The 12,821-nt window shown below is 44.0% G+C and overlaps 1 protein-coding gene across 1 annotated transcript; it reads left to right on the forward strand.

Annotated features, from left to right (window-relative positions):
- The first annotated feature begins 644 nt into the window (after positions 1–644).
- CNEP1R1 (CTD nuclear envelope phosphatase 1 regulatory subunit 1) lies at positions 645–12,422 on the forward strand. The gene is made up of 6 exons (XM_066243508.1): positions 645–742; positions 2,181–2,252; positions 4,542–4,615; positions 8,178–8,287; positions 8,407–8,461; positions 11,096–12,422. The coding sequence occupies exons 1-6, from the start codon at positions 718–720 to the stop codon at positions 11,135–11,137; spliced, it is 378 nt and encodes a 125-aa protein (XP_066099605.1). The 5' UTR covers positions 645–717; the 3' UTR covers positions 11,138–12,422.
- The last annotated feature ends 399 nt before the right edge of the window (positions 12,423–12,821 follow it).

Here is a 12,821-nt window from a genome sequence, read left to right on the forward strand (position 1 = left end):
TTTGCGCCTGGACCAGGGGCCGAATTCGCAACCTCAGCGTATCCCCACGATGCTAGAGCGACCAGATCGCGACTGTTACCTTCTTTACGATTTCTGAAACTTGCCGTGAGAAAAAAAAAAAAAAGTAATCGAGCGGGAAATGCTTGCTAAAAAAGGATTGGACTCCTAGGAAAGAGGTACTATAAAAGTAAGGTATTCCATTATTTGGGGTTCTAGTTAGTTCTGTACATATTTTCCCTTGAGTCCTAGAAGCGGGGCAAGCACGTTGAGTTCTATAGCCCTTGTCAGTGATCAGAGCCCTGCCTGGAAAGTAGTGGGCGCTGAATCTATATTTAACGAACGAAAGAATCAAGCCGCAAACTAGAAATAAACGGGACTGGCTCCGGCAGGGTGCAGTTTCTCCCCAGGGCAGGAGGCGGCGCTAGCGTCACACCAGTCAGGACGCCGGCAGTTCTTGGCCCCTCCGGCTGACCGTCCAACGCTAGGCCCCGAGGCAGTGCAGGAATCAACCAACAGAAAACCGTCTTAATTGTGAGGTCAGACCGACGTGCCCAATGACCGTAGCGGGTCTAGGCAAGGGGCGGGGCGACGAGGAGGGGCCGAGAGGAGCGGTTAGAGGTGGGAGTTGGCGTTCCGGGCCGGGCGGGGGGGTGGGGGGGGAGCCGCCGAGCTGCGATGCCGACGGGACCGCGTCCGTGACCGGAGCTGCCGCCCGACATGAACTCGCTGGAGCAGGCGGAAGGTAGGTGGGCCTCCCGGGGCCATCCTGGAAACCAGAGGGGCCGAGGCCCCGCCCCGGGGGGAGAGGAGGCCGTGCTGGCGGGACCGACGCGGCCCGAGCTCGGGGGGCGCAGGAGCCGGCCCCGGGGGGCCGCCGGGCCGGCCGGACGCTGGCTGCGGCGCGCGCGGCCTCTGCGGACGCTGGGGGGCGTTGCGCCCGCTGCCCCAGGCCCCCCGGGTGAAACCGTGGACGGAGCGCTGCTCCGGGCTGTTTTTAATTCATTAGTAAACATGGGCGCTGCGCGCGCCGGGGCGCGTGGACTCGACTCCGACTCCAACAGCCCCCCGTGAGCCGGCTCCCGACTTCCCCTCCTTTTATTCCCGTGAGCCGTTTCCCCGGCTCCCGCCGCGGGTTCTGGGAACCGCCGGGGCGAGCGGCTGCCTCTCGATGTCCCCGATCTCCTTGTTTTAAAGCGTGCAGAGCGCGACCGCGTGGGGTGGGGGGGACCCCGCACCTGGCTGGGTCGCGGCGGGCACCCGGGGCGCCCCTGACCTTTAGGTTTAGGAGGCGTCGGGGCAGGGGTGGGTGGAGCCAGGGTCGCCCGCCCCGGTTCGGAGGGAGGAACGGCGCCGGTTGGCGCTCCGCGCCCGGCCCGTTAGCGGGTCACCAGCCCTGCCTGGTCCCGGCGCAGAGCGTCGCCGTTAATGAAACGGAAGGGCTGGAAGTCGGAGTCGGGTGTCTGCATTCCAGGGGACTTCGAAGGCCGGCTTCCTCGGATGTGAGCAAGTGCCGTATTTCCCCACGTAGAAGACGCACCCCGTTTTGAAAAATTGGGGGGTCTAAAAAACCGGGTGCGTCTTATATCTTGGTTGTAGATTTTTTTTTTTTTTACTTACATTTCCCGCTTTTTCGCATGGCTGAGGAGTTGTATGAATTTTATGATGAATAAAACTTGAGTTCAGTAACTTTATGTAATAGTTTTTTGGGTTTTTTTTCAAATTTCGGGCCCCAAAATTAAGGTGCGTCTTATACATGGGAGCGTCTTTTACATGGGGAAATAAATACCGTACGTTATTCTAACGGGAGGCGCTTGACTCCCAACAGAACTTTAAAACGCGACTTGGTGTTAATCCTTTTATTTGCAAAACCCCCCCCCCCAAATTTCTAGCCTTTGGTTCCCGCTTGAGGCTGCTGCTGCTGCTCCTTTTCCACCAACCATTTTAAGAAGCTTCTAAAAGTAAACCAGCCAGTTACCTTATATGTGAAATTGGGATGAAAGAAACCTAATGCTTTTGTCAAGCGCGCTACGCTGTCGTAGCAGAGGAAGTAAGCAGTGCAGTGGGCCTGTAAGTTGGTGTGTTTAGACCTGAAGCAGCTGGAGTCTCTAAGATTTCATCTTCATGGACTTCAGCTATGTAGCCCGAGTAGCTAACGAGGAGATTGCACTGTTTTTACCTAGACCTCAAGGCTTTCGAGAGGAGACTTACTGAATATATTCATTGTTTGCAACCCGCCACTGGACGTTGGAGAAGTAAGTGCCTGAATGTTTTTTAGGGGGAAATAAACTTTTTGGGGATAAATTGATACTTTTATCCCTTGCGGAGCAATGATTTGCTTTTATGGAAAACTTGGATAACAAATACTTGCTTTACTGAACTATAGATTCCCTTTTGTTTTGATGGTTTTTAAATCTATTTAACGTTGTAAACAATGCATTATAAAGGAATTTTTAAGAAAGGGAACTGGCAGTGCTAAGAACAATGATTGGTTGAACATCTTCCCATTAAAATATACTTTTACTTTTTTTATTAAACAAATATTACAAGTTTGACCAACTACATTACATATGTGATAGAATCTTCAGTAGCCTGTTTAGCAGTTTTACAATTTGTCTACAATTGAAATAAAGTTTTGTTACAGAAAATCATATCGAACATATATAGAGTGTGACAAAAGTAGGTTTGTGTGAATAGGCGAGAGTTTATTCTTGTTATTATTTAATAATTATTGTATTATTTTCTATACAAACAACTGTAGACCTACTTTTATCTCATTGTGTTTGTAAAGATTATGAAATTACTTAGTTGATTTTAACAGCATAGTTGTGCTTCTTTAGAGCCTAACCTAGGAAAACACGCATATTATTACTGTATTTTCACAAATATCATGACTATTGCAAAATATGGTTTCAAAGAATGCGGTTACTACAAATGGAAATATATAGCAAATGCAGGCAAATATGCAAATGATGACATCACAAACAAAATACTTTGCTAACTTATGTTGGGACCCATCTTAATTTCTTGGATGTTTATTGTTGAGACTTAATTCCTGCCGAAAAGGAAGTACAACAGCACACATCGGGGCATGCTTTATTTCAAGTGCTGCAACCTAATTTGTGGGACCCAAAAAGCACTAATGAAGTTACGGGTCTTTTTCTGTCAAGATTTTTTATGCAGTTTTTCTTAGATCTGTTTGCGAAGTTTTAACCCTTTGAGTAGTGTTCTTTGTTAACCCTTTGGGTAGTGAGTGTTTTGTTAACCCTTTGAGTGAGGACGTGAACGTTCATACTACTCAGAGGGTTTATTATATGCTTCGGAATTCTGATTGCTGAGAATTTATAAGTAGTGATTTTTTTCAGGTTCTCTGCTTTACCTGTAATTACCCCCAAAACTTTGATTCACTGCTACTTGAGAATCTTTTAAAATGTGTATGATGCTGCCCCATCTTATAAAATGTAATATAACGAACTTACTTTACTTTTTCTGATGGGCGTGGTTTCGCTGCTTACATGTAAATGACGTCAGCATGTGTGGTGTGTGAGGTCCCCTCTGGTGGGTTTGCTTTTGCTTTATTTTTTTAAAAAACTGTACTGTGGTATATTTCTTATTGCAAATATAAAATTATAGGAAATTGGTTTTAATCTGTTCTGAGCTGAGAACATAATTTTGATTGTTATTAAAAACCTAAAATGAAATTGTTTTTCTGTGATTTGCCTCTTCTAAAAGTAAAATGCCAAGAATTCTAGATAATTGAGATTTTACTATATTTATTTATTTTGTATTTTTTACTACATTGCTCTTAGAAACATGAGCTCTACATTTTAAAACTATATGCATCGCAACTGAAAGTTAACTGTCTTGATCAGACTATTAACTAGGTCTTTGTACCTTTTTATTCTTTTTCAGTAATGCCATTATTAAGTTTATTCATGATTTATTTAGAGCTTTTTAAAATAATTCTAGCTTAGTGGAGAGAAAGACACCTTTTCTAAGATTTACTCCAGCCTTCCTTTAAGGCTGTCGAGAAAATCTGATACTGATTCCAGTGCTGGTCCACACTCGCTAGCACTGAGCTTTGTCTAAGTGAACAGTGGGCAGTTCTGCAAGGCCGGTCCTTCAGTCAGAGCTCAGTCCATTCAGAAGGGAGTCTTTGTTTGGTTTGTTTCTATTAGAAAACGAGGGGTTTGGCTTCTTTTTCTTTTTTTTTAATTTGAATTTACAAAATCTGCAAAGTCAGCACAAAGCACATTGAAACAGATTATGTAACAGAATCTTAAAGTTTTACCATCTGGTTCTCGCTGCTTTTAATGGCATTAACTTCCATGAGATCTGACTGAAATAGTAAGGGGAACAGCGTTATCCTCAGTTACAAAGGTTCACAAGATTTAGGAGAGTTCCTCAAGGTTCATGGCGAGGCTCCCAATTCCTGAGCCGCTGAATGGAGTGCTGCTTCCTGTGGCTGTCGTTCCCAGTAACTGGTGGCAGCAGTGTCAGGATGGAGAGCTGCTTCCTTGCTAATTCTGTGTTTCTTTTACCAGTGCTTCTCATAGTGGTGTCTGTCTGCACAGCTACTGGTGCCTGGAACTGGTTAATAGATCCCGAGACACAAAAGGTAGAAGTTTTGATTTAAAACCTTTAATAGACTAAATGAGATACTGGATATAGTGGTGCTTTGTTCATTATATTGTTCAAATGCTGCTACCTGTTGATACTAATAGTGGTATTAATCATTGTATTAAAAATATGCCTTACATTAATGTGCTTAAGAAAAACCTTGGCTGGCTGTTGTGCATTAAGTGTCTTTACGGGAGAAGAGGCCTAAGAAATATTCCTCCACTTACGTTCTCACTCATTTCTGAACCTGTGTGCAACTTGCACGTGTCTCGTTGGTCCATAGTGTGCATTTTAGTGTAAACATTGTCTGTGTTCTGCTTCATTCGGTGCCAGCTTTTAAAAATTATAAAACAGCCTTTTCTTCCATGAGCTTGGTTAATACCTTTCTTCACCCCATAAAGCACTTGAGATGCCTTAGCAGGAAAGATATATGATAAAATAGCAAAATGTAAAATAATAAGTCAAGACTAGAGAAAAACTCATTAAATTAGGAAGTCAAAACCAGGACGGAATCCAGGTCACTGATAGTCCCCAGTGATTCACAACCTTTCTACACTTGAGGACCAGTGAGAATAGGAGCATTATTTTGGGGACCACTAAGGCAGAAATCACCCAGAGCACAAGTGAATTTGACTAAGATTATTGAGTCTATAATTTTCATACAACATTAGGGTAGTTAACTCACTCACAAATCGCACAATTTCTGGGCACCGGTCTGCAGGCCGGCAGTTGGAAAACAATGGTGTAGGCCGAGTGGGCAGTCCAGTTGCCAGAATTGAGTTATAGAGTAGTCTCTGAGTTACGTGATCAATAAAGTCTGTGACGAGAACATATGTGTAAATTTCTTGAGTTAGCAAAGCTTTTATTTCCTCAATGTTAATCTCTAACAGAGTTTCCTGCCTCCAGTTTAGTACAGGAAACACTGAGAGCTGTCCCATTGGACGCTGTCTGGGCGCACGCCTACACCCAATGCAGTAACAGTTCAGAATGTTATTTCTTGCAGCATCCTTTGATGAAAGCTGATAGCATGTTTCTCAAATTCGACTTCTTTTGAAATTAAGATATTAACTTAGGTCTTAATTTCAAACTCGGCCTTTTTTATTAGAGAGCAGTAGTTTCCAACTCCCCAGTGAAGTTTCTCCCCAGTGCAGCTGTGTTGAGGTAATATGGTGGTGTAATTTTCACAAATCTTAATCCACTTCCCCTTTACACGGTAGTTGTAGCTTTATTTAGGACCTTCTGGGTTATTCAGGAGGAACCCCTAAACGCGAGGCTTCGGTGGGCAGTGTGCCTGGCGGTTCAGCCCGGAGTTATTTAGCATGTGGTCCCCCCACCTGACCAACTGGGGTGGGGCTGTGAGAGGTCGGGCGCTGGCGATGGAATTCCGTGTTAATAGAGGGGCTTGTGGCAGATGGGAGACTCTCCTGTGTGTTCATTTAGAAAAACCTGATCTTAAGGCTGCACTCGGTGCTCATCTTTAGGGGAAGAGTGAAGGAAACTGGCAAGAAGATTGAAAAAGGTCTGTCTGGGGAAATGAAACTGACTTCTAATTGGGAAAAATATAAGCTGATTTCAGCTAGTTGAGATCTTAATAAGACACAGAATTAAATGTAATTTGAAATAGGCCCAAAACTCTGTAGTTAATATGATTTTCTAAATTAGGTGAGAATATAACGATTAGCCTAAGGGTTGGCTCTGTATATTTAGTATTTAATAACCTCCAACCTGACAAGGGTTGTAAGTAGCGATTGTGTCTGCAGCAGGAGCTGCAAGCTCAGAAGCCAGTGGCTAGCTGCAGGGCCCCGAGAGGGAATGTGGGGGCTGGGCGCACGTGACCGCCTGATTAGGGGGACTGCTGTTCGGATGTGGCCGATTGACTGTTACCACAGAGGGAAGAGGGTTGGTGCTGTCCGGTCCAGTTAAAATGACAACGTGCAGCGCTCAGTGCGAACATTATGCGGGCCACAGAAACACAGCTGGCCGGGGGTAACACTGTCCTCGAAGGTTTGAAGAGGACACGTCTCTTGACTAGTCATCTTCCTCCAGGAGCTCGCCCTCCGGGAGCTTCCTCCCGATGTTTCGGGCTCTCCTCTTGTCATTGGACTGATGCATTTAACCAGGACCATGCCTGGCCGTCCACCAGGTGCTTTTCTTCAGCTGAGTCTCTGCCTGAAACGGACGCACCTCTTGACGTGGCGGGGCGTGCAGAGGCCCTTAGCTTGAGTGTCGTCCCCACTTACCTGCCAGCCCGCTGAGTTCTTTCTCCAGACTCTCTACCTTTGTCTTGTCTCCCTCCATCTACTCTCCGGCTGCGGGTGGCCTGGCTTCAGTGCCCGCTCTCGTCCCGACCCTGGGTCTGGGATGCCGTCCCGACACATAGTCTTAGTGTCCTGGGTTGCCCTGTTTCCTGCTGTCAGCTGATTGTCCCAGGTCTGATGCCCTGTTTTCTCCTGAATTCTAGTTCTTTATGGAGAGCCACTAATCGGTTTTCCCTGTTTGAGTGTCCTGTGGGCAACTGAATCTCAGTGGCTTCACAACCAGACTCGTTATTGCTTCTGCAGAGGGGAAGGGTGGTGCTGGTGTTGAGTCTTGGAATGCGGTGAGGAGCTAGCCCGGGGGAGAGAACAGGAGGAGTGTGGAAGCTTCCGTGCCAGTGTGGCAGAAGGGTCCAGCTGGGACGAGGTTATGCATGGCAGGGTTGTCCCAGCTCTCTTAAGGATGCCTTCTAACGGGGAAGGTAACTGGATCCCATTTAGCTGTGTTTTCATTAAGGTCAGGTCGTCTTCATTCATTCAGTGCTTACCGAGCACCTGTGTGGGCCACGTGACATTTCAGACGTTGGGGGAAGCCATGCACAAGACAGTGTCCCTGCTTACCTGGAACTTAGTCTTGTGCTTTTTCAATTGCTTCTCGCGAGGAGGGGTTCACTAAGTTTTTTGTAGGGTGGTTTTTTATTATAGGAATGAATTTGTAGTGGTTCAGATATTTGGAATGAATGGAGGGAATATTGCTCTATTATCTTGCTACATTGAAGATATAGAACAGGGGTCCCCAAACTATGGCCCGCGGGCCGCATGCGGCCCCCTGAGGCCATTTATCCGGCCCCCGCTGCACTTCTGGAAGGGGCACCTCTTTCATTGGTGGTCAGTGAGAGGAGCATAGTTCCCATTGAAATACTGGTCAGTTTGTTGATTTAAATTTACTTGTTCTTTATTTTAAATATTGTATTTGTTCCTGTTTTGGTGTTTTTTACTTTAAAATAAGATATGTGCAGAGTGCATAGGGATTTGTTCATAGTTTTTTTTATAGTCTGGCCCTCTAACGGTCTGAGGGACAGTGAACTGGCCCCCTATGTAAAAAGTTTGGGGACCCCTGATATAGAACATATATATATTACCTATTTTTATAGCGTAGCAATACTGAGAACTAGGAGTGTTAGAAGTCTTCAGATCCTCCTATTTTAGAGGATTAAATGTTCTGCATGTGTGTGTAAGTGAGGAGACAGGACTGTGCATTGTTCTGAGAGTTTTAACATTACATTTCAAACTCTTCCTTTACAGGTGTCCTTCTTCACGTCACTATGGAATCACCCATTTTTCACCATTAGCTGTATCACTCTAATAGGCCTGTTTTTTGCTGGCATACACAAGAGAGTTGTTGCTCCATCGATGTATCCTTTACCAGGTTGAGTTGCACTCTGAATGAAGTCAAAGCACCTTCTCAGCGAGCTCGGTGCTATTAACAGCTTATTCTGAAATAGTAAATTTTCCTTTGACCACGTGTGTTCAGTATAGCTGCTCGATGTCGAACTGTATTAGCAGAGTACAATATGTCTTGTGATGATGTAAGTATTTTCTTCATTTGAAAAGACAGATGTTTGGGCTTAAGTAAAAGAGGTATTTTATTAACAATAATTGGAATTTTATGATGAGATTACATTAAGACCGATTCGTATAAATTAAAACAGTTAAGGCCCTGGCTGGGTGGTTCAGTGGATAGAGCATTGTCCCGGTGTACCAAGGTTGTGGGTTTGGTCCCTGGTCAGGGCACATGTGCGTAGCAACCAATGAGTACAGCTAAAACAGAACAGCTAAGTAAAACAGTGAGTGGATGCTTCTTTCTTGCTCCCTTTCTCTCAAATGGGAAAAAAAATTTTAATAAATAAAGTAGATTAAACCCATGGATGAACAAACAGGGATCTGTTCATCCAGTAGAACACTGTCTGTGTTATATAAAAGGTAACTATTGGGCCTGGCAGTGTGGATGCCTGGAAGTGACTATTGGGCCTGGCAGCGTGGATGCCTGGTAGCCCAGATGACTCAGACAACTGCGGGAAAGCGGTGGGTGCAGAAGAACGCACTGTCGGACCCCATTCCTGCCCAGGCCCCAGCCGGCAGAGTGCCTGGGAGCCGCTGTGTCTGTGAAGGGCGTGTGGGACCCCTGACCAGAAAGCTGCTGGTGATGCTGATGTTCTTTAGCTTGATCTGGGTCGTGACTGCATGGTGAATGCGTTTCTCAGAACTCATACAACTACACAGGATTGGAGCATTTTACTGTGTATAAAATATACTGCAATAAAACAGGAGAAAAATTAGTGTCAAAGTTTTATCAAGATACCAAGGAATTACCAAATAGTAAATGACCAGAAATTAAAGTGAAAGTGAGAATTGAGAGCTGACTGGAATCCTGATGACACTTTTGACCTGAGGAGAATAATAAGATCTGTTCATTAAAACCACCTAGAATCTTACCAACCCAAAATAATCACCATGTTTTTATTTTGTCATGTATTTTCATCTACTTTTTATACAAGAAAGATGTGTTACAGATTTTCAACACACATGAGGGTTTTTTTTTTAATTGAGAGCAGGGGAGGCAGAGAGACAGATTCCTGCATGAGCTCTGACTGGGATCCATCCTACAAGCCCCCTATGGGGCGATGCTCTGCCCATCTGGGGTTTTGCTCCATTGCTCAGCAACTGAGCTGTTTTAAGCACCTGAGGGGACACCTAGGAGCCATCCTCAGCACCTGGGGCCAACTTGCTCTAATCAATCAAGCCATGACTACAGGAGAGGGGGCAGAGAGTGAGAGAGGGGAGGGGGAAGGAGGTGCAGATGGTGGCTTCTTCTTTGTGCCCTGACCGGGAATCAAACCCAGGATATCTGCACGCTAGGCCAACGCTGTACCACTGAGCAAACCAGCCAGGGCCAACACTATGATTTAAAAGCCACCGATTATTAGCTATGAATCACGTGCAAGGTCCTGGACTTGCATTATCTCAGTTAAGGTCTTCCACTTTAATTATATAGTGTCCCATTTTATGGCTGCGTCCTCATTTAATCCCCTATTAGACATACACTTTCCACACTCTGAACATTATGTCAGTTGTATGTTCTTCACTAAAGCCTAAGTCCATGAGGACAAGGGACTTCGCTCATGACTGGATCTCTGGCATCTCACACAGGCCTGCACACAGTAGGCACTCAGTGAACGGAGCATGAAAGCGTTAATGTGTGTACATCTTATACTCGTGTTAGTTTTCTTCAGATGAATTCCTACAAATGGGATTGTTTGCATTGTATGCTGTTTTGTTTTTTTTGTGTTTTTTTTAGAGACAGTCAAAGAGAGGGATAGATAGGGACAGACAGACAGGAACGGAGAGAGATGAGAAGCATCAATCATCAGTTTTTTGTTGTGACCCCTTAGTTCTTCATTGATTGCTTTCTCATATGTGCCTTGACCGTGGGCTACAGTTGATCGAGTAACCCATTGCTCGAGCCAGCGACCTTGGGCTCAAGCTGGTGAGCTTTGCTCAAACCAGATGAGCCCGCACTCAAGCTGTCCACCTTGGGGTCTCGAACCTGGGTCCTCCACATCCCAGTCCAACGCTCTATCCACTGCGCCACCGCCTGGTCAGGCGCTAGATGTTTTTTATGAATGTGTCACTTGGCCCACTGAAGAGCTGATCACTTACACCGAACACCAGCAGTATATGCGTGTCTGTTCCAGCTGGTGGTTTACATTTTAACTTGAAAATGAAATTTACTGTTGGAATAATAAAAATCAATTTTGAACTTTGAAAATAAGTACTAAAATTTTCTGTTGGAAAAGGAGATGCTTTTGCCAGGTACATAGTTTTATTTATGTTTTATATACTTCATTTGGTAAGGAGCATAAATTTGTCCATACAGGCTGGGGTTTTATTTTACCTGGTAGATTGGCTGAATTTTAGGAAGCCAATGGACGAGGAATTCATCAAATAAAGATTGTATGTGTGCATGGTAAAGTAATAAAAGATTTTGGCAGAAAGCTTCATTCAAAGAAAACTTTGAAAATATAACAATTAATTGCTTAATCTTAACTAAATTTACAGGGAAGTGTTCTGATACCCTGTGAGTGCTCTTTAAAGTTTATAGGTAAATGGTGGTATTTTTAATAGAACTGTATATTAAAAAAACTTACTTTTTATTTTTACAGACAGGAAAACTAATTTTGAAACCTAGGCCTCACGTTCAGTGACAATCTGCAGTCATTGTTACGGGACCTAAAACAGCCTTTCTTCAGATGAGTGGTACAGCAGAAAGCCATAAGGATTCCTTTTGCAGTTGGGTATGTGACGGTCATAGCAACAACGGACAAGAAGTGTGCAATACTTACCCGGACGTCTTGATGATGACTCACAGTATCAGTGCTTCGGTACCTTTGATTATCTGTGTATCAGTATTAGTGTCACTTTAATACTTCAGCTTCTGCAGAGATTGCTGCACATGAAGTATGTATGTATGTATGTTACTAAGTTAAACTTAGAACCTCATCCAGTTTTTATAATGTATTTTTGCAAACTACTGTAAATAGCAAATCAATGCCAACAACGTCAGAGGAAAGCGTCACGTGGACTTGGTTCTCCTGCACCAGGGTTTCAGGAACACTGCCCCCTCCACGGCTCATTGAAACCAGCTGGTAGTATGGCTGTGCCTTCGTCTGACACTCTTTCTAAATCGTAATGCAGGAAAACCAGCAACTGGGCTTGGACTGCGGAAAACTCACCTCCATTATGTTGTAGGAAATTAGAGCTGTTCTGAGAAACAATTTTTGTTAAACCAGATAGTGAACATCAGCCACTGTTGTGGTATTTTCCTGTTGATTGTTTTCATTTAATGCTAAATTGACTTTATATTTTTAAAATAATTTTAAGAACACTCCAAAGGCTTCTGGATGTATCCGTTTGGTTATAAATTATGTATTGTCTGGGAATTCGGTGATTATTGTTTTAGATAGTTGGGTTTTACACTGTGGTCGACGTGCTGTTACACGAGCATTGTGTACGTGCTCATCCACTCCGGCACAAGGCGGACCGGGCCGGGCACCAACTAGGGTCTGCAGTTCTCACTGTTAGAGAGCATTATTGACATACTATGTATGCCTATTAGCCACGTGTACTAGAATAACCCTTAAAATTAAACTTGGGATTGCTGTAAATATTTTAAAGAACTGGAGGTGCCTTTTACCTGTTTATTAGAAGATTTTGAAAGGGTTTAAATTATTTCAAGAGCAATCTTTTAAATTTCATTTGACATAAAGCTGAAAATTCAATAACAACAAAAACTTTTTAACCAGGCTACTATTTAACAGAAATGTTCATCTTAGCTTTCACATGTACAAAGTTTTATTCTTTGATCTCTAGCAATAAAACCCTCTGCTCCTAAGAAGTCTTAAGAGGGGTATTCTATATATTCTGCGTTGTTTTGTTTTCTGTAAATTTTTTAGGTAAATATGTGCATAAAAATAAATACTTTATATATAATTGGGCTTTTTCCTTGGCTTATTGCAAGTCTGTAACTGAAAAATTTTGCAAAGGTCCTGTGAGTCTCAGATACAGGCTAGCTCCAAGTGAGATTTTACTTGAACTCTGCCTGGTAGAGCACATTTCAAGTAGCACTTGCAAGTACCCAGTTTATGAGGCTATGACTTTTACTATCTCCTCACTGGCTGATATCATTGGCTCTTAATCAGGAAATGCAGGTTTTCTCAAAGTGCTTTACAAGCTTGAATTGCCAGCTTCCTCCAAGAGTATAAAGGAAAGGTGATGGATTTGATGGGTCCTCAGACCTTTTCGGAGTTACCAGCTACTTTTGAGTATTTCAGGAAAGCTGTGCATCTTCTCCCCTAGAAAAACACGCTTGTGTTACATACACGTTTTGCA

This window comes from Saccopteryx bilineata, chromosome 9 (assembly GCF_036850765.1).
Source record: "Saccopteryx bilineata isolate mSacBil1 chromosome 9, mSacBil1_pri_phased_curated, whole genome shotgun sequence".
Classification (NCBI taxonomy): Eukaryota; Metazoa; Chordata; class Mammalia; order Chiroptera; family Emballonuridae; genus Saccopteryx; species Saccopteryx bilineata.